Consider the following 26116-nt stretch of genomic DNA (forward strand, 5'->3'; position numbering starts at 1 on the left):
AATGAGGTTTTGGGGATAAGATTTCAAATTTTGAAAAATAAAAAAATTAAAATTTTCAAAGGATAAACTTAGAAATGTGCTATTTTGGTCATTTTAGTTTTGGAGTGCTATTTTTGTGATATAAACTTATAAAAGTGCTATTTTGGAGATTTGCCCCTAAATTAATTATTATTTAATTAAAATAAGTTGGATTTGACAAAAAACAAAATTAATAAAAAAATAACAAGTTTGACTCTTTTTCAATCAGAGTTGACAAACAAACCAACCACCTCAGCAACAAACACGAAGAAGGCGGTTAACAGAATACGATTACGAACGCCGAGAGAATCACCACTACGTCGCCGGAGATTTACAACTCATAGTGAAAAATTTGCGGCGGAGTTAACGGAAGGAGATTCATACTTACACAAGCAGAGAGGTAAGTGCAGATTTCATCAAATCGAGTCCTCTCTCTTTCCCTCATCTCCAAGACTCCATCGGCTGATTGTTTCTCTATCTTTCGCAGCGGAAATGGATTCCACCGAGTCCGAAACGACGGATGAATCCCCGGAGGAGCCATCGCAAGAACCTGGTACTTTCCGATTCGATTTTGCTCCTCCCGGCATAATTCCATCGAATTAGAGAAAACTAGAAGTTTTGATTTGCGGCGCTGATGATTGGATTGGATTGCATTCTATCTGTTTAGCTTCCCTCAAGTTCGACTATAATCAGATATTCAGATCATCGACGAAATTATTTAAAAATTTAAGGAAAGAGATCGAGCTCACTATCTCTAGGATCCAATAGTGTAATTTAGTGGGTGATATTATACTTTGTTTCTTAGAGTGGCTGGTGTATTTTTTTTCATCCTGTTTCAGACTCTAGTGAGAAGCCAACGCACATACGTTTCCTTGTACCCAAAGCGTTGGCTGGTTATGTGATTGGGAAAGGTGGCTCAACCATCACTCAGTTCCAGGATCACTCTGGTGCTCAAATCCTGCTCTCGCGTAATCAAGAATATTTCCCAGGAACGACTTGTAGAATCGTTGTGATGTCTGGCACGACTGTACAAGTTCTCACTGCATTCCAGCTTGTTCTTGCTAAATTGCACTGTCAGGTAATTTTTTCTGAATTGCTAGAAGCACAGTGATGTTGCACAGTGACCTCAATTGCTTCTAGCTGTCTGCATTTATCCTTATTTGGTTTTCCTCATTTTTGATAGCTTCAAGCTGAAGATGGTAGTGATGTTGAGCTTAGGAGAACAAGAGTTGTGATTCCACACAGTTCATGTGGAAGCATCATTGGAAAAGGAGGAGCCACCATCAGGTAAGTTTTTTGCTTTCTATTCTCGTAGTTTATCTGGGAAATTGACATATGAGAATGTGTTCTTGTTGTTGTCATTGTTTCATACTTCATATCTTCAAGAGAACAAGGAATCTTCTCTTCATAGAATAAAAGGGATTTTATGGGGTCCAGAGTCAAATCTTTGGATATTTATATTTAATTTCAGGATGTGGCATTACTACATCTTCTAACCCTTAACGTATATGATTGTCTTGCCATAGGTTCTTTATTGAAAACTCCAAGGCTGGTATCAAGATATCTCCTCTGGACTTCGAGCTGAGTGATAGGCTATTGACACTATCTGGAACCATGGAGGAGCAGATGCGCGCAATTGCTTTGATTTTGACTAAGCTTACCGAAGAGGATGATTACTCCCAGCAAATGCACTCCCCCAATTCATATAGAAAAGGTATATTCTTCCACAAGTGGCTTACTAATTGAGTTTGATCTCCTTCTTGAATTGTCTTTCGTTATCATGTTCTGTGTTTCTGTGATTGTGTCTAGAAGTAATGACTTCTGCATTTGCTAGCAACTAGGCACGGCTATATATGTCATAGATAGTATTAGGTTAGTGTTATTGGTATCTGGTAAGGCACTGTAACTTCCAAGGACAAAACTTCAGTCACTTGCCTAATTTTCCGAACAAATAAGTCGGTTGGTGAATCTTCATTTTCTTCTAAAGATCCTTTTCAACGCCAGATTTAGGTCTTCGCAACATTTTGCACGCATGGAAATCGGTGAAGTCACGCAGATCTCTTGGAAGTAAACAAAATCACAAGGTTTTCTCTCTTCTCACAATATATCTTCAGTCATAAATTTATATCAGTGATTATGAAAGAAATTCTATGATGCTGGCTGCTAGCAAAGTCTAAAAGATAGGAGACTGCCCATGCTTTATCTAGACTTCCCTGGAAAGAAGGTCATTTTAGAGTTTAAATGTTTCTTTGAATGGCTGTTTTCTGCTCAACGAAACTAGAGTATAAGATATTTAGTTCAAAAGTTTAAGCCAATACTTAGAAATGTTTTTTTGTTTATATTATAGGAAGATAGTTACAACTCGGTGACAATAGGTGTGTCGGATGAGCACATAGGTGTGGTCATTGGCCGTAAAGGAAGTCACATCATGGAGATCAGTGAGGTCCGTTCCAATATTTCCGATCCCTTTCGACTCTCTTCTCACTCAATTTCATCATCACCAATCTCTCACGCCTTTGTTGTCTTTTGAATCTGTAAAATGGCAGTCAAGTGGTGCCAGAATAAAGATATCAGGCCGAGGAGGGTTTCTCCCTGGAACTACTGATAGGTATTGTCTAACAAAACATTTGCTTGCTACTGAAATAACATGCAGAGCTTGAACAATGTAGTGTCTAACTTCTTTCTTCTGACATGTTTTTTATCAGGAAAGTTACTATCTCTGGATTTCAAGCTTCGATCGATTTAGCTGTATCGATTATAGAACGTAAAGTTGACAAGGCATCGAAGAGGAGGGCCAAGGATGAAACTGACATGGATACAGACTAGTTTTTAAAACAAGTGTTCTAGTATATAACATCAAAATCTCAATTTCAGATTATCAATAGCTCTTCAACGGTCAATGCAGGCATGCCCTTTCTATGCAAACATTGAAATGTCAAAGAGAGGTCATCAAATAAATCTCTTCCGTGTGCAAAGGTGCTATGTTTATTTGATTAGTAGCATCTCTTTTGTTAGTTTCTTCACTTGTAGCAAAAGTCTTCTACCGTAGCTGTCGCTGATGTAGCCCTACGGGAATTGGTCAATGACGATAAAGCCCTTCCTTCTGACAACCCCCAGTCACGGTATTACTTGAAAATCACTTTACTCTCATAAAGACGGAACATTATGAGATACAGTACGAGAAGTAAAGAGACGATTATGCCCTCAGATCTGACCACTATTAACGGTTTTTGCCCAAATAGGTGACCATCAAACCATGCACTCTTGAAACAAACATATAGCGTTCTTGTCTGAAAAGAGCATGATAGGATAATATATGACAATGGACCAACCTGACCATGTTCGCAAAAGATGCTTAAACATCCGAAAGAAAGAAAAAAGACACCCAGCTCAGCGGCTGCGATCCGGTTTATCCTAATTTTACAACAGAGACTCACATGGTTCTCAATCCGTCTGAAGAAGCTACATAGATAGCTCATAATATTACAGCTAGAATGCAAAGGAGAAGAAACCTGAAGAGTTGGTTTTAGAGCACCGCTTGTCCCTTGGTGGCGTTGTTCTTCCTCAGCTCATCGTTCTCCTGGCGAAGTGCATCGATCCTCGACTGGAGAATACTGATCATAGCCTCTGCACTCATCATCTCAAGCTTGAAAGTCTCTCTCTCAACAGACATCTGATGAACCTCCTTCTGGAGATCATTAAGCTTCTCTTCAATAGATGGAAGCGGAGCAGGAGGATAAGCTTCCTTGTTAGGAGGTTGCGGTGTGTTTTCTTTCTTTGCGGATATACCCATGAGAGAGAATTCAAGCAATGCAGAGATGGCGGTGTTGGTGGCAGCAGCAGCAGATGATGAGATTAAAGTTATTGGTGTATTGTCGACGGTTGTTATTGTGGACGAACAGTGATCCTGTGTGGTCCTGCTTGAGTTGTTGTTTGGTTCGTTTTGGCGTCTTCGTTTGTATTGAAGGAGAGGCAATGGAGCTTCTTTGTTGAGAACACATGCAGGAGGAGGACGCTCGTCTTCTTCTGCTTGCTCAAGTTTGAGTGCTTCCTCAGCTTCATCATAATGGTTATTGTTGTTATTCTCCTGCGGCTTGGGGGCATTCTCATGATGATTCTGATGGCTAACTTCGATATCCATTGGGGTAGTCTCTCTTGGTGGCTCGTTGATGTTAATGAGGTCCTTGCTTGCTGGCTGAATTTCATAAGACAAGTTACAAAGTTATATGAACCCAAGAGGGCACACACAAAAGATCTGAACCCACTGGAACTACTTAAGAGATGGTTTCAACACATATCTTTTGCATATATGAAGGAAGCACAAACCTGGTCCATCTGGTTGTTTCCATTGGCAAAAGGTAGCGGCTCTGCCCTGACCCTAACGTCTACTCCTGGAATCAGAGCGACTCCCTCATCAGCCCATTCCTCTTCCAAGAATGGCGCGTATCTGTTCCCACTTGGTGGCCCAATGTTATTCTTGTGGAACACTCTGCACAACACATATGCATCTTGCTGCAACCAAACAAACGATTCTTTAGACAGTATCAAACAAACTGATAGGTAACTCTTTGGAAGATAAAAAAAACTATACCACGAGGTTTCCATTGGATTCAGTTTCATAGTCCACAAGGCGATACTCGTGCATGACCCAATTGGTCCGGAGCCCATCCGGGGCACGCCCGCTGTGGAAAACGAGTGTTTTTTTCATACCGAGCAACTGAATGTCACGGCGGATTTCTCGGTCTTTTCCAGTTGCTTTCCAGTAGCCTTTGTTAGTGGCTCGGTTCATTCTAGCGCCGTTCCCGTACTTCTTGTCTAGCGCGCTGTAGAAGTACCATTCCTGGTCTCTTGTCTTCAACCTCGAGAACACTGGAAACAGACACACAACACAGCAGAAGAGGGAAAAAGTCAAACTTGAGATACTCAGACAAGACAAGCAACAACAAAGTTCATGTCCTGATACACAAGCAAACTAATGTGGAAGCACGAGTTAGCAAGAAATCCTTAAGGAATATGAAGCCTGATTTAATAACAGTAATCTCAAAACTTCATATGGTAAAACAGAAGAACATACTTCATTTCCTGAAACACAAGCAAACAAAACTGAAAACACTCACAATACAGCAGAAGACAGAAACCAAACTTGAGATACCCAGACCCGCAACAATAAACTTTCATGTCCTGAGACACAAGCAAACTAATGCGGAAGCACAAGTTAACAAGATATCCTAAACGAATCTGAAATAAATGACACCAGTGGACAAAAAATGAACCTGGCTTAAGAAACACAAAACTCAAAACCTTCAGATAACCAAACACAGAATAACAAACTTCATTTCCTGAATCACAAGCAAACAAAACTGAAAACACTGGAACACACACAACACATCAGAGGACAAAACCCAAACTTGAGATACCCAGACACGCAACAACAAACTTTCATGTCCTGAGACACAAGCAAACTAATGCGGAAGCACAAGTTAGCATGAAATCCTTAAGGAATCTGAAATACAGAAGACAATATCAACTGGACATGATAACACTAAACTAAAAAAGTACAGACAAAAACACAGAATAACAAACTTCATTACCTGAAACACAAGCAAACAAAACTGAAGCTCAATTCATACATAATTTCTCAAGAAATCTGAGAGAAAAAAAACTAGATTTTGCCCAATTAATAAGTCCATAGGATGCACAATCTCTTCACAGTTTTACAGCCTAAATATAGCAAAAGGTAGATCTGCAACTCAGAGCCCATAAAGCCAAACTCTTTTCCCAGAATTGAATCAGGAGACAAAACCATGAAGAAGCAGAGAAAAAAAAACCCATAAAGCTAAACTCTTTTCCCAGACACGGAAGAGACAAAGAGAGATTAGAGAAACCCAGCGAAGCACCTGCTAAGTCCCAAGGCTCATGCTTGTAGATATCGACATCCCCAATCGCATCGAAACGTACGGGCTTACCCATAACCTTTCTCTTCAAGTAATAGCTCACGAGTTCTTCATCAGTCGGATGAAATCGAAACCCAGGAGCAAGCGATGTCGCCGCTACAGTAGCAGTACCCCTCGCAGTCGCCGTCGGCGGCGAAGACACCACAGCCACAGATTCGCGACCCATTTGAAGCAAAAGACTCGTACTTGTTGTCTTCTTCTCTCTCTCGTTCACCAAACCTCACCAGACGAACACCCAAAGGAAAGTTGGGAAATGGGTTTTTTTAATTATACGGAGAAGAAACCAAAGAGAGAAGAAGGCCACGATTAAAGGTACCTTCAATTGCAAGAAATTTATTTTTCTTTTCTTTTCTTTTTTTTGCGTTTCCGAGAAGGTTAGAAAACAAGTGTTTTGGATTGCGATTCCAGTTTTGCTTTTTTCATTTTTTCTCGATTATTTATGTTTTTTTTCTCTCTTCCCTCACTAAAGGGTTGCTGTAATAAAACCCTAGCAAATGTTACTGCTTAGTTTTTTGTCGTTTTGTGAAGTAAAATAGAGGAATCACTGTTAGTGGTTTGAAAAGTAAGAAGTAAAAGAAAATAGATTGTATTTTCCTTTTTTTTTCTAAAAGAATAGTTTGTATTTATTTAATAATAATAATATATATAGTTGACAAAAGAGCATATTATGCAATAAAAAGTCTATCAAATCAAGGTGATATATATTTTATTAAATTAAATGTGATATTTTTTACGAAACGAAATAAAAATTTAAAAATTATTTTTTGCTAAACGCATCGTAAAAAAATATTTTATATTCTATTAAAGAGTATTCAAATTTTAAATTTTACCAAATTAGGGTTAAAACTTAAGGAAATACTGCTATTTATGGGAGATATATATGTAAAATATAGGATGGTTTTATTTTTTCTGAAAATGTTTAAACTATGATATTATTCCCTTTTAATATATCATCAAAAATGCAAAGCATCTTGTTTTCGATATATTTTTGTAATTTTGAAGAAAAAATTGCTATTTATGTAACCTTGAAATTTCGGTTCAATTTCCATACCAAATAAATATTTTAAATCCTTATAAACTGAAACAGTATCCAATTTTGTCCAACCTTTTAAAATTAAGAAATTTTCTTTTACTAGGATAATGTCGTTTTCTTTGTTCCAGAGATATCATCAGTTTAAAATATAGTATAGTAAAAAAAAAAAATATATATATATATATAGTATAGTAACACTGATTGTTGATAAAATAATCTAAACGTACACAAAAGTTATTGAGAAGTTGACCCAAACAAAAAGAAGAAGAAAAAGTTAATGAGAGAATAGAAGGTGAAAACAAAATAAAGGAGTGACAGGTACGTTTGCTTGCTAAAGGATACTTTACCAATAAGGCAAGCTAAAGGAGAAGAAGACTTGGTCCACACGAATCATCATCTTCCCCATTTTCTCTTAATATTTATTCATCTTCATTTAATTTGCTTCTTTGTTCTATCTACCAATCTACTAATAGTGCAAGTCCAATCTAATTTTCTTTCAATTTTCAGTTCGTAGTTTGGATTTTGTAGTCGATAACTCTTCATTATTATTACTTCTCTTAAGTTTATTAAAATTGTGTTTTCCCACATTCAAAATTATAGGTATAATTCTTCTGTCAACACTTATATATTTTAAAATAACAGTAATGATAACATGCATTATTTGTTTGGTTCTGCTCCGTTTTAACTATTGGAAACAAGAGTTTCAAAACGAAAATATCATATCACATAACTTTTGAAACAGTAAAATACAAAAATTTAATATTTATTTAGGTTGTCAGCTAACTGACACCCGTCACACCACTGTCCCCATAAAGGACAAAATGCTAAAATATCAAGACAACTTTTTCGGCCTCATACTTGTTCGAACCTCGTGTTTAGTCCTGGGCCTAACTTCTTTTGAGATTATAGGATACTTTTAAAGCCCATCATTCATTTGTAGCCCATTTCCGTGACTGACAAAGTCCCGTACCAGAAAAGTGTTAGTGACTTGTGAATTGCGATTCTAGTAAATACTTGCATTTTCTAATGATTTGCATGATTTTTGGGACGTTAAACAAAGTTAACATTATATTTATTTTGAAAGAGTTAACATTAAATTTGTTTTTAATGTTTTACTAGATCTCAACCCGCGCAACCGCGCGGGTTTTTGTTTTCATTTATTTTTATATAAATATTTTGTTTTCAATTCTAAATTGGTATATATTATAATATATATGTGTCTATCAACTTCTAAAACATAATAAGTTTACTGTATATTTTTTTTCATTGAATAGATTGTTTCAAACTTTCACATGTATTTGTATCTTCTTATATATATATATATATATATATATATATATATATATATATATTCAGATTATTATTTCATTATTTAAATCGTAACTATATATATAAAGATTAGTAAAATATTGTTTTATTGTCATATTCAAAGATATTGTAACATTTCACAAATTTATAAAGTTTTTAAAAAATTAAACTTTTCGTTTCATAGATTTATATTATCGAGTAAATAATTAAACATTTAGTGTTTGTTTAATTTTTAAAATAAACTATATAGTTTAAAATTTGTTTTCACTGGTTTAAGGTAGTATAGATTAATCATTGTTAGATAATTTGATTTTTGTTGTTTAAAAAAAATCTTTATAATTTTAAAAGTTAACATCGACAAATATTTAAATATTTAGCATATAGAGGTATAGTATTATAATATTAAATTATATTTATTTAATTTATACTATCTATAAATCCAATGGATTATCTATTGTTTAAATCCAACTATTGATAGCCCAATAAAAAATTTTGGTAGGTCCAAAATTTAAATGATAAAATTAGATATTAAATGTAGCATGACTTTCTACCGTGGAGTATATTATTTTTAGTTTTATTGTTCAACCAAAAGATCTTACATTAGCGTAGATGTAATTACATAGCATTTATGCATATGCGCATTTGTATAATGATAGGGTTTTCTTTTGAAACGAAGTAAACAAAAAAAGGAATCTTGCAATTCTTGTACAAGCAAGGAATCAGTAATTTTCTTAAAAAATGGTTCATCAATTTTTGCGTAAAATTTCAAAAAAATTAATAAACGAATTTTGGTATCAAATATTTGACTTAGTAATGGCAATCCACCAATGTAGGAGCGGAAGACAAAACAAGAGTTTTTTGTTCTTCTCTCTGATGTGTTTGTTCATGTTCATGTTCCTGTTCCTGTTCTTGCTTTGAAGCAAAGCTTAATCCGTTGACTCGATTCACATCTTCCGAGGCAGGTAGATTCAGATCCAAATCTAACGACACAACCGCGCTCCTCGCTCTCTTAACCGGAGCCTGAACCGGATGAACCGACATTTGGTCAAACGACATAGGTGATAATGACAAAGCCGTGTTTGCTGTACCCGCAGTGGCCGCAACCCTAACCGTTGCGGTGGAAGCGGATGCTGCTGAGGCCACCACTGCGCCTCTATGACGTCTCATGTGACCACCTAAGGCTTGTCCGGATGTGAACTCAGCTCCACATATCCCACATTCATGGACTTTATTGTTATTCGCTTTGCCGTACACCACAAGCGACCTGTGGCTACTATTATTGTTAGGAGTTGCGGCGGGGACGTTGTTGAGATGAAGAGAAACGGCGTCGTTGTAGATAGACTTCTTGAGGTCATGGTCGGAGTGAAGACCCGCTGCGGCTTTAGGCTTCTTGTGGCTGGCTCTATGGCCACCAAGAGCTTGGAAAGAAGGAAAAGTCCGGTCACACGTTTTGCATTGGTAAACATAGTAACCGGCTCTGCCTCCACTCGTGGTCCCATTAGATGTCTCGAGAAACCTTCTGCTGCTAGATCTATACGCATTGTTATTGTTATTACCAGATTCTTGGTAACTCATCATAAACTGTCTTGTTTGTTGTGGTTGTTGTTGAGGGGTATAGTGACCTTGGGCGAGGAGGATCAAACAATTAGCCATGTCTTGGTCTTCCTCGTCAGCGGCGGTCTTTAATGTTGCATTGTTGTTAGAAGATGAAGAGGCAGGAGATGTCACACCATTGCTTAACATGTTGTTATCATTCTTGTTGGTGTTGATCTCATCATTGAGACTCTTCTCCTTGGAAACAAGACTGGTGGACTCATCTTCCACATCAGGTTCTTGAGAAGACATAGGAGGGACGATAGAGAAAGGGATTGGGGACTGCAGACGCTGCCTCTTAGTCCTCTTCCCTTTAAGGATCAAGGCTTGCTCTTTAGCTGCCGATATCGCCTCCTCTGCTGTCTCCATTGGCTATATAAATAGATTCAAAAAAGTAATTAAAGAGGGAAGAGCTAGAAGATGAATTAGAGAGAGTTGAATTTGAAGATGGAGATGGTGAGGATTACAAATATATAAACTAGGATGTTTATGTGTGTTAAGGGAGAGAGATGTATGTGTGTGGATTGGAGAGATGCATACATAAATAGAGAGTGATTTATGGAGAGGAGTCAAAGGGAGACAACACATTCTCAAGTGTGTGGAATATGTTGGACTTGTCTTTTAGCAACCTCTTAAATTTTAGTACTTCTGTTATTGTCTATTACAATTTTTATGTGTAAATTTAGACAATAACTTGAGTAATGTATTATTTGTCTCTTCAACATCGCTTTCTTTTACTCTGTATAAACAACCTATTCTTGGATTAGTTCTGTTATGCCTAAAGAATCACGTGGCTTCTTAAAAAGATAATAACATGTGGTTAGAGATCTAAATACCAATGTTTCAAATACGAAGCGGACTAACATCTTTCGGTTAATTACCGAAACTGATCAATATAACATTCTTGTGACTGATACAAATAACGATCCAATTTTAACTAATCATATGCTATATTGTATATCCCTTATAAGTTTCACACCAGAGCTATATATTTACCAAAACTAGTTTTGAATATTCTTATGTGATCTTCTACCATCGTTGAGAAAATATAAATGATAAGCCAAAAACACTAAAATAAAATGGAAGTAGAGGCTTAGAGGTTACTTATGGTGAACGAATGTATAAATTAATGAGAGTGCAAGCCTGGCTCTCACGGAACCTACGGCTCTGCCTTCCTATCTCTCTACCATTACTCCACTCCCATATTGTTCCTTTTTATTTTGTTTTGTTTATTTATATTTTTGGCATATATATATATTTTTTTTTCATTTTTGGCATATTTCTTATACGTCTACGTACGCATCTCTTTGCACGTGTTGGTTTAGCGCATAAATACTCTTCTATTTAATTTCTAATGACTTACGAAAGAAAAAACTAAAGTCCACCCAATAAGTCGTAAGAGTACGACGACTTATAAAACCAGACTTGAGAGTTGAGACAATAACTGGGGAAGCATAACTAGACAATGACCAATTCTCTTAGTTTGAAACAAATTCCAAAACGTGTAATTTCATGAGAAGAAAAATGACCATATCAATCAAGTGGAAAATTAATCAGCATGCTAACATCAACGATGTGTGTTATATACATTTTTCAAATGCGGTGAGTTCAGTTAATATTGTCAACTATGAATTTATGTGAGAAGAATGGAATAGGGTGTTATGTTTGGTCGGTTGATTATTAATTTACAATTTTCATGCATATTCGCATAATTATTTACTACTGATATTTTGTGCCAACAACTGTGAACTGAAAGTCTAACTTGTGGTTTGTGTATAAACTACAGTTTTAATATATAATAGTAATATAGTTAATACATGTTGGCGTGTGTACGTATTATGAAGTATATGCCGATTTGTTCATGTTGCATGATGTGAAGAGCACCCACTTTTTTTTTTTTTTTTTTGTAACTGAAAGAGCACCCACTTCACGTAAAGAATATTACTAAGTAATAAGAAATCAATAAATATGTGAATTTAGGTGCTGTGTTATTTTCTAAAAAGTCTACTCTACATTGTTGGATGTAGCTAATAATTAGCTTAAAAACGATAGTGGCCAATAATTGTTTATTCCCAATGATTATGTAAGAGTCGACTGGATAACATGGAGTGCATGCAACCACAACATACCATTCAATACACATTAGTACATACTTTCAGTATTATATACTTAAGTATTGTTCCGGCCAAAAACATCCTTAAGTATTGTAAAAGAATTAAGAAGGTAAAATATACATATATATATATATATATATATATATCAATATATATCAATTCATGATTTTCAAATATCCATTTAAGAAACCACACAGCACCTTAACTAGTGCAATGTATATCATTTAAGAATATAGTGATAATTGTTTAAACAGTTCTTAGACATATATATGGGAATTCTCTAATTATTTTGCTTTATAGATCGCTTATTTCTTTATTAAAAAATTATAAAATAAATTAAAAAATCAAACCTTTGATATTTTAATATTAACTTTACTACTTCCCCTTATGTCAAAGCCAAAATGTCAATATCAAGAGCAAAATGAAAACATATATCTCAGAGATTTCAAACAGGTTTACCCATCCCGTTCCATCCAGTATCGCGGCAGGTAAGTCGTCGAGCGGGTCATAGCGGACCTATCCCGCGCGGACTGTGGTCTTCAAAATGCGAGCCCAAACCCATACCGCAGAATATATAGGCCTTCGCAGGCCGTCCCGTAGGACACCTCCTTATCAAACCGCCTGCTACAGCTTCTTTCATGAATGTTCAAGTAGAAGAGTTATGTAAAAGAGTTGAAGAGAGTTCATTAGGTTTCACTAAAAGCCTTATCAAAATCAATGCCACAAAGCTTTGTTTGTGCTTGCGTTCTTGAGTTAAAATCCTTATTTTATTATCAGCATAAGCTTTTGTTAAGTTTGAATCTGATTGAATTATTGTCGTTGTAATAATTTGTAATAATTTACCAAATTATACAAGTGATGTGATATACAACTAACTTTTCTCCTAAACAACACCATTTTAACCAAATTTAATTTAAGAAAAACATAATTTCACAGTACTGAAAACAAAACCAATCAACTTAAACAAAAAATATCACACTGTAATAAAACAATTCATAGTTGTGTGTAATAAAAAGAGAAAACCAAATCAAAACACCACCAGAGCTCGAATCGTCATCGATGGAGTTGGAGTCGCCGGAGCTCGAATCATCATCACCGGAGTTCGAATCATCATTGTCAGAACTCCTTATGTTTTCTGGGGACAAAGTCACAAGAATCGCTTTCTTCTCACTTTTTTCTCGTTTTTTTCAGGTAAAATAAAAAATGAAGAAAAAAATGTAATCCCACATGATCCAGTTTCGGCCCATTCCGCAAATGGTCTAGTCCAGCAAAGACCCGTCCCGCGAAGCACGCAAATTTACGGAGCTAGAAAATCTCGTCCCAATACCGTCCCGCGACAGTCCTTTACAGACTAGGCCCGCTGTCCAGATCTATTATTGCCATCTCTGATATATATATATAACTTATCCCCAATCTGCTTAGCCCTGAATATTTTTGTGTGCTGGTCGAACAATTCTGGACCAGCATTTTCGGATTTGTAAATTCCAACCTCTTTGGCAACATATACGATCGTTACTCTCCACATCGAGGAATTACATTTCCTAACCATGCTCTAAAAATTGAAGTGAAACCTCCTTGTTGCAATAAGCATGTCCAAGTTGTTCTTTCAATGCAAGCCTCACGTATGTTAATACGATGTGGAACACCTTTGAATTTGCCGATTTCACAATCCTTTTTGTTCGATTCAAAATTAACTCTCAGAACACGATTATCAGGAAGGAGGTTTCGAAATATTACGGTGTTTTCTTAGCAAGCTTCATTTGACACCAAGTACAAAGCAAAGACTATAACGAAAAAACAAGAAGATGATTAATTTTATTAGGAGTAATAATGTTTTGTTTTAGTTTTAATTTTAATTTTAATCTAATAAGAACATTAAGAGCATGTCCAATGAAGATTTTTTATGGGATTCTTATGAAATAAAGAAAATTACAATAATAAAAAGAAAATAGAAAAGGTTCTTAAAATACAGTCTGCAAGAAATTCCCATAATACTCTTCTTTGATGTGTAAGATTGTTAGCCACAAATTTTTGAAATAAAATAAAATTTAATTACAAAATTGTATTAGAATAAGATAATGTTATTATTATGTTTACATAATAACTTTTAGAGTATGATTAAATTCGGTCTCTATTTCTTAGCATTATTGTAATATATTTTTTTTTAAATTGTAATTAATACAAGGAACTTCTCTTAACCTTACCTAAGAGTATGAGTAACTTGGGTTCGGTTAAGAACCGTTTTTTAGTTTTTAACTAAGAAAAGTTAAAAATCGGTTTTAAATAAGAGATATAAAAGTCGGTTTTTAACCAAAAAGTGTAAAAAAAAAACAAAAAAACAAAAAAATGTTAAATCATGAGTTAAGAATCTCATTCTAAAAATTATGGGTTAATCATGGTCTTATTAAACCGGAAGCAAGAACCGTGTCTTGAGTACACGTGTCAAAAAAAATCTCCCGATGATCTCTCGATCCTTTCTTATTCACTAGGGATTGCACGACACAGAAGCGATTCTTTCTCTGTTTGTACCTTTCCTTCGATATAACCGAACGATTTGTTCATCGTTGTTTGTGGAACTCAAGAGAGAGAGAGAGAGAAACAGCATCACAACAGCTTCTTTGGGATACTGGAATGCTTTGTGAACCCATTTCTAATGGTTTCTACTCAGTTGTTCCGGTGAGTTTTTATTTTTCTTATTTAGGAAGGTGCTGCTTCTAACGTGATTTTTTTTTTTTGGCTGCAGGACAAGAGAGTAAAGGAACTATATAATAGACTACCTACTCCGAATGAGCTTCATGCTTTGGGAGAGGAAGGTGTCAGAATTGAAGTCATTCTTGTTGATTTTCAGAAGGATAAGAAGCTCGCCATGCTAAAACAGTTGATCCACCACACTTGTCAGTGGCTCAAATCCTGCTTCGGTAGGAAAATGACTTTTCTCTCTTTGTTAAAGGTTTGCATTGCATGTTCTCAGGCGTTTATGAATTCTCCTTAAACAGGTGTCTGACTTTTACAAGCGTCCTACACTGGAAAGCCCTTCAAAGCTTGCTCTGGAGGAAAATGCCTTCTTGTTTGAAAATGTTATGTATGAGGCCCGTAGGCCGCCTATTGTTTACCAATACCGCAGGAGAGGCCCAAGTCAGAGGAAGGGAGGGAACGCACGTGTGATCGATTCGGAAAAGATCTAGAGCAACACGTGAGAAGGAATAAAGATCTAGCGAGGAGGATCGTTAGTAACAACCTGGAGAGAGAGGATACATGGGAAGACGTGACGTGTAGATTCATTTAAGCTTTCTATATATGTTAAGAGAGAATAAGAGTTTGTTATCGAGTGTGAAGGTCGATCATTTTGTGAGGAGAGAGAGTACTTCTTTAGTAAAACTCTGAACGTTGTATTACTTGTTCTTGAAGGAATTACATTGCAGTTTCTACAAGTCTAAGTTTTACATACTAGTCATATCAAATTTGGTATCAGAGCAAGACGAACCTGGACGTTTGCGATGGCACCGAGGAAACCTGAGGACAAAGCGGTGGAGCAGATCCAACGTGACGATGAACGTTTGATCGCCATGGAGGGGAAGCTGTCCACGCTGGAGGAACGAATGGAGGCGAAGATGACCGAGATGATGAAGCTGCTCACCATGGGTTTTGAGAAGCTCGACCTGAGGAAGGACGATCAGATCGGGGGGGGGGAAGTCCGGCGAGATGCAGGGCTGGTTACCTCCGGTGTGATCTCCAACCCAGGCGAGCCGATCAAGCCAAAGGTGTATCACGGAGAAGGATCTGGAAAGGGAGTCATGGAGGAACCGCGAAACTTGTTCGGAGCAAGGTTTGCGGGAGACTATGGACCATCATCAGGATCTGTCACGACACAACCACCGCCGTGGGGAGTGTTCACTACAAGAAAACAGGTCGTTTCCGACTACGGTATTAGTCGGTATTCAGTCGGTAAATGGTCATTTCCGACTGATTGACGACTGATAAGAGTCGTCGTAATATACCTCGTCGCTAAATATTTTAGTCGTAAAACAGTCGGTATTTAGCGACTGTTTGACGACTATTATGATCAGTCGTAACTTCAGTCGGTAATTAGTAGGGCATATGGCGACTGATTTACGACTTATTTAGTGACTATTCTACGACGGCTTAGTGACTGAATTTAACGACTGCGTTTAGCGACTGAATTTAACGACTGAGTTTAACGACTGCGTTTAGCGACTGAATTTAACGACTGAGTTTAACGACTGCGTTTAGCGACTGAATTTAACGACTGAGTTTAACGACTGCGTTTAGCGACTGAATTTAACGACTGAGTTTAACGACTGCGTTTAGCGACTGAATTTAACGACTGAGTTTAACGACTGCGTTTAGCGACTGAATTTAACGACTGAGTTTAACGACTGCGTTTAGCGACTGAATTTAACGACTGAGTTTAACGACTGCGTTTAGCGACTGAATTTAACGACTGAGTTTAACGACTGCGTTTAGCGACTGAATTTAACGACTGAGTTTAACGACTGCGTTTAGCGACTGAATTTAACGACTGAGTTTAACGACTGCGTTTAGCGACTGAATTTAACGACTGAGTTTAACGACTGCATTTAGCGACTGATTACACGACTGACTTAGTGACTAACTATCTCTGTAGGAAAACAGTCGGTATATTACTGCTACCGAATCACGACTGATTAGCGACTGAAATGCTTAAAATATACGACTGATTTAGCGACTGATACGCGACTAATTACCATATTTTTTTGGCTGTTAAATATATGATTTTGGTGTATTGTTTTTCTTGTCCATGATTTGTTATTTAAATCTGCTATTAGTACTACTAAAAACGATTTTGAAATCATAAAAGTTTTAAATACATGTACCATACACAAACAAAAGAACTCCATAACTTAGGAGTATTCAAGTTTCAAACAGAAAGAACTCCAAAGAGTTTACAAGTTTCACACATCCAAAAGGTAGTTTTTCACATAGGAGAAGGGAAAGACCTAAACATGATGGGGATCAGATGAAGCTGTTTCTTTGGAGATGAAGTCCAAGAATCTCTGGTCTGTGGTGGCGATGTACTTCCGAACCATTAACAACTCATCGATCGTAGCTTGCTGAGTAGCTATAACTCTGGAACGCTCTTCCTCAACCATTGCCGCAGCAGCAGCAGCTTGGGCACGATCTTCCTCAGCCTTTGCAAGAAGAGCAGCTTGTTCTTTGATTTGGCGTTGAGCTTCTTCAAGTTGCTGTTGCATTTGGATGAAAGAGGACAAGCTTCTTGGGTCATATGCCACTTCATTAAGTTGGTTCTTCAAGCTTCCAAGGCCATAAATTTGCCCCCTGTCATTGGTGAAAGTGGCCTATAACAAGCAATAACAAGCAAGACTATATCAATAACAAGTGAGAGACTATTATGAATGCAAAAAAGAAAATGTTGAGTAAGAAACCCAACCTGAATAAACAGCTCATTCTCCTCTTCTATTGATAGTGGTGGATGCTGCCCAGTCTCGGTGTGATCATCAGTCTCAAGGGTGGCCAACTTAGCTTCTTTTTGCTTCTTGAAAGCCTCAATAACTTGTTTAGCTTTGAAATCACTAAAGGTTCCATCTGACTTTGTATGAGCTCTGATGAATACTTCACCAAAGCTCACTGGTCTTCCCAATTCAACAACCTGAAGTAAAATGGAAGAAAAGATCAGTATAAAATGTTTAAAAACCAAACAGACTTATCACAATGAACAGATAAGAAGTAGGGACTCACCATCTCTTGGTGGAGCTGCATATAAGACTTCTGGCCAGAGTTATGTGTGTGAAAGCCAAGACCTTGACGGTCAGACATTCTAGATGCTGATGCTGTAGCACTCTTTGCAACCGCAGCGTCAGTGTCCCAATAGTCGGTCATTAGTTTCCAGAGTGTGTCGCCTATCCAATTAGGCTGCTGCCGAGATGTCCTTACTTCGCTGACCATGTCTTTCATTCGTAGAAGAGCAATGGCCTCGAAATGTTCTTGCACAACACCAGTCAATGATGGATCCCATGTGTGAGTTTTCTACAAATGAACATAGAAGATACTAGTTAGCCATCAAAAACCAAAGAATTAAAAAAACAGTGTGTAATAAACTTGTTCAAAAAACAGAGAAGAGACAGAGAAACTTACGGCAAATTCCAGAAAGTAGCGTTCTTGTCTGTCTCTAGGCACACGAGTCCAGCTGTAGAAAGGCTTATTAAACTTGTTCTTTAAAATCTTGGTAATCTTTCTAGACAAGCTCGACTTGTCATACCCAAACCTACAAACATATAATTATCATCAATACAAATTTTTAAATTAAATTTCTAAAAGAAAACAAGCAAAGAACATAACTGATTAATAACCAATAAGCAATGAATCATCAAAGAATCATCAACAAATCTATATTCCTGAATCATCAACAATTGTAAGAAAGGAAGACAAAATACCATGTGGTTCCAGGCTCAAGGTTGCGAGACAGGACAATTGTGTTCTTCGCTCGACCTGGCTGGTTTAGGAGGGAGTTCAAAAGATCCATATGGTCAGAGGCGAGATTAGGTTGAACCGGAGCCTCTACATCGGACATATCCTCCTCCTCCTCCTCATCTGGAAAACGAGAATTTTGTGCTTCAGAACTGTGAGGCGATTGAGATGCTCGAACTGGAGCCGGTTGACTTGGAGGAAGTTTGTTCATACGTTCAGTCGAGTGAGTTTGTCGCTGTTGAGGTTGAGACTTCGCAGCAGCTGGAGTGAGAGGCGACGGAGCTGATTGAGAAGGTGGGAAGTTCGTTTCCGGAAACAGCTTTCTCGGAGGAGGATAATCGCGAACAGATGGGAGAGGATTGTTCTTAGGGAGAGGTTTGTTCTTAGGGAGAGGTTTGTTCTTAGGGAGAACGGGTGGGATCGACGGAGATGGATCCCTCGGTATGAAGTCATACTGAGCTGGTAAAGTAGCTGGGCGTTGTGTAACCCGAGAGGAGTTGGGTTTGACGGTATTTCGCTTCCTCTTTCCACCCATCTTCGGAGACAGATGCTGGAGAGATCGGGATCGGCGGGAGAGATCGAGATTGTGACCGGTGGGAGAGATCGAGATCGAGCTCGGTGGGAGAGATCGAGATCGAGACCGGTGGGAGAGAGTGGCCGTCGAGATCTGTGGGAGAGATTGAGATCGAGATCGAGATGGAGATGGAGATTGAGATCGTGAGAGAGTGGCTCTAGATTGAGAGTGAGATTAGGGTTTTTTTGTTGGTTCTGTTTCTTCTTCCGCGAAATTAGAAGAGATGAAATAAAATTTTGGGCTTTGTTAACGCGGGCTTTAAGTCTAAAAATTTTAGGTTTTTCCGGTTTAGATCATCAGTCGCCAATCAGTCGGAATTCAGTCTCCATTTTTTAAAATGAAAATTAAATTGAAATTCAATATCAAATTATAACCAAATATTTTCGCGGTTCAATAATTTTTTGGAGGCAAAACCGAATTTTTGGCTTAATAGTCGGTAATAAGTAGGTAATCAGTCGTTAAATTTGCAAATAAATTTGAAAATAACTTAGTATTGTTTAAGTTTTTTTAAGCGATTTTTTTGCAAAGTTCTCGAGCAAAGGTCACGGAAAAATAAACCAATCCCTGCAATATATAAACAAATTTAAAATCGTTAATAACCCAACTTATAAACACTCTTCGAAATGTAATATATCATGAAACTATAATTAATTAATTAATTTGTACCTGATAAAGCAAGATGGACGTTCTCGTCTAGGAGTTCTGCACATATAAATGGAAGTAGCCTCTCCATAAACACATGGCAGTCATGACTCTTCATGCCTGAAAACTTGCGCTTCTCTATATCAACACAGTTAGCTAAGTCGGAAGCATAACCGTCTGGAAATTTTACCCCAACTTTCACACATTCCAATAAACTTTTTCTTGCGCTCTCTCCCAGTGTGTAGGGAGGAAAAAGAGCTTGACCACGACTATCAACATGTAAGTGTTGCCGATCACAGAGAAGTTCTATATCCAATCTTGACTTGATTGTGTCTTTCGACTTACCCTTCACACTCATAAGAGTATTCATGATGTTGTCGAAAAAATTCTTCTCAATATGCATAACATCAAGATTATGTCGAAGATTTAGGTCCCTCCAGTACGGCAACTCCCAGAATATGCTTTCCTTGTGCCAGTTATGTTCCTTCCCATATCCGGGTTTCTTCTTATCGTGACCATTTCCACCGCACTGGGACGTTTTTGGTGGATTGACACCTTTTAACCGCTCAGAATAAACTTGCTCACCACTCAAAGATTCAGGTGGAACTTCATTCATAGCATGTTTTCCCTTCAAGAAGTCCTTTCTGTTCTTCCTCAATGGATGGCCACGAGGAAGAAATCTTCGATGACAATCAAACCAACACGTCTTCCTTCCATTCTTCAGATAAAAAGCCTTTGTATCTTCCATACAAATTGGACAAGACAACCTACCATGAGTCGTCCATCCTGATAGCATCCCATATGCCGGAAAGTCGCTTATCGTCCAAAGAAGCACAGCCTTAAGATTAAAATTTTGATTCAAAGAGACATCGTATTCTTCAACTCCAGTAGACCACAGCTCTTTTAACTCCGCAATTAGAGGTTTGAGGAAGATATCTAGACTAGCTCGTGGGTGATTTGGCCCAGAATTCAAAATTGTGAGAAACAAATACTCTGGATTCATGCACATACCAGGAGGTAGATTATATGGAGTCAAGATCACTGGCCATAACGAATGATTATTAGACATCCCAAATGGATTAAATCCATCCGTAGATAAGCCGAGATAAACATTACGGGGTTCCTCTACAAACCGGGGATGTTGATCTTGAAAGTGTTTCCACTCTGCTGCATCTGACGGATGAGACATTTCACCCTCCTTTGCTTGGTGCTCTGCATGCCATCTCATTGCTGCTGCTGTCTTCTTGCTCTGATACATTCTCTTCAATCTGTCAGCAATAGGTAGATACCACATACGACTATATGGCACTTTGGTTCTACGTCGTTCGCTTCTAGGCTTCCATCTTGGTGCATCACAAAACTGACACTTATCCCACCTTTCATCCTCTTTCCAGAAGATCATACAATTGTTAACACACACATCAATTTTATAGTACGGGAGACCCAAATTGCGCATCAATCTTTCTGTCTTGTAATGTGAACCAGTTGATTGGTTTCCAGCTGGTAAATAGTCTGTCAACATTTCACATACCGAATCAACGCACTTTTCACTCAAATTATAATCCACCTTATTTTGCATGATCCTAGAAGCCAATGATAATTGCGAGTGACCTTCTCGGCAACCATCATATAAAGGATTTTTCGCTCCTTCTAACAAGTCGTAGAATTTCTTCGAGTGATTGCATTCCGGATCTACTGCATTTTGATAACTATCACCATGTTGATAGTTATCAAAACTCACATTATCTCGAAATGCATCATTCACCATTTCCACATATCTATCTTCTACTGCATTACCAATGTGATCTTCACTACCACTTAAATGCGTCGGATTAGCATAACTTGTTCCTAAAGCCATATCGAGTTTTCTCCATGCTTGTACCACACATAATAGTCGAGCATAAACCCTTTACTATATATATGTTTCAAAATTCGATGCCCCGGGAGAAATTTCTCATTCTTGCAAACACTGCAAGGACAAAAGAATTTACCATTATTATCCTGTGTTAGAGGCTGACTGTTTGCAAATGCCATGAATTGCTCTACTCCCGTTGTGAACTCTTCCGAGAAATTCCCCGTTTCTTCATCGATCCTCTTGTACATCCAATCTCGAAAGTTAGTGTAGTTGTAATTACCTCCCATTATGTGACTGAACGTTTTTTATGACTTTTTTATTCTTTCAAGCATCGCACGAAGAAAAAATGACTCGGTTGGGTGTATATATAGAAAATGTTTCCGACTGTTTTCCTACTGATTTACGACTGAATTTGCCGACTGATATATTTGGTCGTAAAAGGTTGTTACACCAAACTAGTAACGACATTCACGTGTTTTATACCGGTTTTTGACGACCGAAATGTGACGGTTTCACCTAATATATATCAGTCGCTAAACAGTCACTATATTTCCCGACTAATTACCGACCGATGCTTACCGACTACACATTAGTCTGTAGTCAGTCGCTAATAAACGACTAGGTTTCTACTGAATTCTGTAGTCGTTATTTGGCGACTGATTACCTACTGTTTTATTTCGGTCGTAGCAAAGTCGCTAATCAGTCGTGAATCAGTCGGTATATTTAGCGACTACATAATCAGTCGGTAAAATCAGTCGGCAAAAACGTGTTTTCTTGTGGTGGTTGGAGGGCAGAGAAGGATCGATGGTTCGTCAGATGGAGATTCCGTTGTTCGACGGCGAAAGCGCGGACCGTTGGGTGCTTCGCGTCGAGCAATACTTTGAGCTGGGAGATTTTACGGAGGAAGAAAAATTGAGAGCGGTGAGGATGAGTTTTACGGGAGAGGCGCTGCCGTGGTATTGATGGGAGCGTAGTCGAAACCCATTACTCAGTTGGGAACAAATGAAGTACGGGTGCTAGAGCAGTTCTCGCCGGCGCAAGACACCAGTATCGGCGAGCGACTCCTCAGCCTGCGCCAGACGGGAACGGCGCGAGCATTTCGGCGCGATTTCATCGCGTTAGCGTCTAACGCGCCCGAGATCCCCGACCCAATCCTGGAGATGGCTTTCCTGAATGGGCTCAAACCTAAGATCAAGGCGGGGGTAAAGATGATGGAGCCACGAGGGTTGCAGAGGATGATGGATGTGGCGATTTTGGTGGAAGATTGGTCCGTCGGAGAAACACCGGAAGAGACAGAAGGAATTGGTCGAGGAGCCCGTTCATCTAATGGACGCTTTCAGGCCCAACAAGGGAAACCGGCCCAACAAATGGTACAAGGACTGAACCCACAAAAGGGTCGGCCCGGTTCAATCACAACGCCGTTGAACAATGCCTCGAACCCGAAACCTAGTCACAACCGTCTGAAGGCTCCTTTCCGTAGTTTAACACCGGCGGAGGTGGCAAAATGGAAAGCGGAGGGTCTCTGCTACCAGTGTGATGAAAAATATAGTTGGAATCACAAATGTCAGAAGGCAGAGTTGGTAGTGATGATGGTGTTGGAAGATGGTACTGAGATTGATGTTTCAAATTGTTCGGTGGAATTGGAGGAAGAAGAGACGACGGAGAGTGTTGAGATGGCAGAGATTTCACTAAACTCTTTAGTCGGAATCTCGTCACCGTGTACTATCAAGCTACAGGGAACTGTGAAGAACAAAGAAGTAGTGGTGCTGATAGACAGCGGAGCGTCCCACAATTTCATATCCAAGGCAGTGGTGGAGGAGTTGAAGTTAGCAACTGATACCACGCGGGGCTACAATGTACTCACCGCCGGTGGTATCACGATCAGGGGAGATGGGCTTTGCGATGACCTTGAGCTGAAGTTGCAGGGTTGCACGATCGTTTCAAGCTTTTTACCATTAGAGTTGGGGAGTGCCGACGTAATTTTGGGAATGTAGTGGCTTGAGACATTAGGCGACATGAAGGTTAACTGGAAGCTGCAAACCATCAAATTCAAAATTGAGGGAGCGAAGTATACAATGCGAGGAGACCCTAGCCTTTGTTATTCTGCGGCATCTCTCAAGTCCATTTTGAAGTCAATCCAACATGACGGAGAAGCAATGTTGGTCGAGTATAATGGAGCGCAGTTGGTGGAAAGCTCGCAAGGAGACGTGACTATGGTTCCACCTCCGTTACAGGACATGTTGGAAGAATATGGAGACATCTTTGCGGAGCCTGAAGGGCTACCACCATCACGGGGAAGAGAACATGTGATAGTGCTGAAAAATGATGCTGACCCCGTGAGTGTGCGACCCTTCCGGTACCCGCAAGCACAGCGAGAGGAGATAGAGAAGCAGGTAGCTGCAATGCCCGCAGCAGGAATTATCAGGGATAGCAACAGTCCGTTCTCCAGTCCGGTCCTGTTGGTCAAAAAGAAAGATGGAAGTTGGAGGTTTTGCGTGGATTACCGAGCTTTGAATAAAGCGACTATTGCTGATTGTTATCCCATTCCCATGATAGATCAGCTGCTAGATGAGTTACAAGGAGCGGTGGTGTTTTCCAAATTGGATTTGAAGTCAGGCTACCACCAAATCTTGGTAAAGGCGGAGGACGTGCAGAAGACGGCGTTTCGCACTCATGATGGGCATTATGAATTCCTTGTAATGCCCTTTGGGTTGTCCAACGCGCCAGCTACATTCCAATCACTTATGAACGAGGTGTTCAGAAGCTATTTGAGGAAGTTTGTCCTAGTGTTCTTTGACGACATTCTTGTTTACAGTCGGTCAGAAGAGGAACACGAGGAGAATCTGAAAGCGGTGTTGGAGGTGTTAAGGACTCACAAGCTCTACGCTAACAGAAAAAAATGTGAGTTCGGGAGTTCAAGTATCGAATATTTGGGGCATATCATCTCCAAAGATGGTGTCGCAGCAGATGAGGGGAAGATACGTGCGATGGTAGAATGGGTGGAGCCTAAGACATTGAAGGAGTTGCGGGGGTTTCTTGGCCTCACTGGTTACTATAGGAAGTTCGTGCAAGGATATGGAGACATTGCACGGCCACTGACTACCTTACTGCGTAAAGATCAGTTCAAATGGTCACTAGAGGCAGCCGGGGCTTTTCAGCAGCTGAAGAACGCCATGTCCACGGTTCCGGTCCTCGCGTTACCAGACTTCTCGGAGGTGTTTGTCATCGAATCTGACGCGTCTGGTGTAGGATTGGGGGCAGTACTGATGCAGAGGCAGAGACCCATTGCCTATTTCAGTCAAGCATTGACAGAGAGACAGCGGTTGAAATCAGTATACGAAAGGGAGTTGATGGCAATAGTGTTTGCCATACAGAAATGGAGACACTACTTGTTGGGGAGGAAATTCATTGCGAGGACTAACCAAAAAAGTTTGAAGTTCTTGTTGGAGCAACGTGAGATTAATATGGAGTATCAGCGTTGGTTGACGAAGATCTTGGGGTTTGATTTTAACATTCACTACAAACCAGGATTGGAGAATAAAGCCGCTGACGCACTGTCACGAAAGAACCCGGTGTCTGTGCTGTTTGCTGTGACAGTACCAGTAGCAATACAAATGGAGGAGGTGGGATCTGAAGTGGAAAAGGATCCAGAGTTGGCTAAGATCATGCAGGAGCTCCGACAAGACCCCACTCAGCACCCTGATTATCAGTTGGTACAAGGAAGGTTATTGAGGCAAGGGAAACTAGTCATTCCTAAGGCGTCACCAATGATTAGTGTGATCTTACGGGAGTATCATGACAGTAAGTTTGGAGGCCACAGAGGGGTTCTCAAGACGCAGAAACGGATTGGCGCGTTATTCTTTTGGCCGGGAATGATGTCGGATATCAGGAAGTACGTGGCGGCTTGTCAGACGTGCCAACGCCACAAGTATTCTACACTTGCACCTGGAGGATTACTCCAACCCTTACCCATTCCAAACAGCATTTGGGAGGACATCTCCTTGGATTTTATTGAGGGATTACCCAAGTCTGAGGACGTCAACACCATTCTCGTAGTCGTGGATCGCCTGTCGAAGTACGCTCACTTCCTCAGTCTCAAACATCCGTTCACTGCAGTAGACGTAGCGCTGTTGTTTGTGCAAGAGGTAGTAAGGCTTCATGGGTTTCCAAGGACAATCGTTTCTGATAGAGACAGGATCTTTACGGGTCAGTTTTGGAAGGAGCTATTCCGTTTGTCAGGAACTAACCTCTGCTTCTCAACGGCTTATCACCCTCAGTCTGATGGCCAGACGCAGGTGACAAACAGGGGTTTGGAGACGTACCTCCGATGCTTCGCAGGAGAAAAACCAAGGACGTGGGCGCAGTATCTTCCTTGGGCTGAGTTCAGCTACAACACCTCATTCCACTCGGCGATTCAGATGTCACCATTCAAGGCTGTTTATGGTCGAGAACCTACGTCGTTGGTACGTTACGAGAACGGTTCAACTAACACGCCGACCTTGAATCACGCTTGAAAGAAAGGGATCCTGCTTAAACAGC

General features: G+C 39.2%; 5 protein-coding genes across 5 annotated transcripts; 1 reads left to right on the forward strand and 4 right to left on the reverse strand.

The window, feature by feature from the left end:
* Window positions 1-260: 260 nt before the first annotated feature.
* LOC106295424 (protein BTR1-like) lies at window positions 261-3491 on the forward strand. Its single transcript, XM_013731320.1, has 9 exons — window positions 261-418; window positions 506-571; window positions 858-1096; window positions 1202-1305; window positions 1545-1732; window positions 2023-2102; window positions 2366-2461; window positions 2565-2626; window positions 2724-3491. The coding sequence occupies exons 2-9, from the start codon at window positions 511-513 to the stop codon at window positions 2842-2844; spliced, it is 951 nt and encodes a 316-aa protein (XP_013586774.1). The 5' UTR covers window positions 261-418; window positions 506-510; the 3' UTR covers window positions 2845-3491.
* On the reverse strand, window positions 3262-6474 carry LOC106295423 (NAC domain-containing protein 78-like). Its single transcript, XM_013731319.1, has 4 exons — window positions 5916-6474; window positions 4610-4887; window positions 4345-4530; window positions 3262-4213 (listed from the first exon to the last, which is right to left on the reverse strand). The coding sequence occupies exons 1-4, from the start codon at window positions 6136-6138 to the stop codon at window positions 3545-3547; spliced, it is 1356 nt and encodes a 451-aa protein (XP_013586773.1). The 5' UTR covers window positions 6139-6474; the 3' UTR covers window positions 3262-3544.
* Window positions 6475-9115: 2641 nt separating this feature from the next.
* On the reverse strand, window positions 9116-10405 carry LOC106293867 (zinc finger protein ZAT5-like). The gene has a single exon (XM_013729504.1). It carries the CDS (start codon window positions 10273-10275, stop codon window positions 9121-9123), a length of 1155 nt encoding a protein of 384 aa, XP_013584958.1. The 5' UTR covers window positions 10276-10405; the 3' UTR covers window positions 9116-9120.
* Window positions 10406-17017: 6612 nt separating this feature from the next.
* LOC106292371 lies at window positions 17018-19041 on the reverse strand. Its single transcript, XM_013727965.1, has 5 exons — window positions 18473-19041; window positions 18174-18303; window positions 17778-18065; window positions 17470-17688; window positions 17018-17377 (listed from the first exon to the last, which is right to left on the reverse strand). The coding sequence occupies exons 1-5, from the start codon at window positions 19039-19041 to the stop codon at window positions 17018-17020; spliced, it is 1566 nt and encodes a 521-aa protein (XP_013583419.1).
* Window positions 19042-19735: 694 nt separating this feature from the next.
* On the reverse strand, window positions 19736-21864 carry LOC106292372. Its single transcript, XM_013727966.1, has 2 exons — window positions 21714-21864; window positions 19736-21597 (listed from the first exon to the last, which is right to left on the reverse strand). Exons 1-2 carry the CDS (start codon window positions 21862-21864, stop codon window positions 19736-19738), a joined length of 2013 nt encoding a protein of 670 aa, XP_013583420.1.
* Window positions 21865-26116: the final 4252 nt, after the last annotated feature.

Source organism: Brassica oleracea, chromosome C5 (assembly GCF_000695525.1).
Source record: "Brassica oleracea var. oleracea cultivar TO1000 chromosome C5, BOL, whole genome shotgun sequence".
NCBI lineage: Eukaryota > Viridiplantae > Streptophyta > Magnoliopsida > Brassicales > Brassicaceae > Brassica > Brassica oleracea.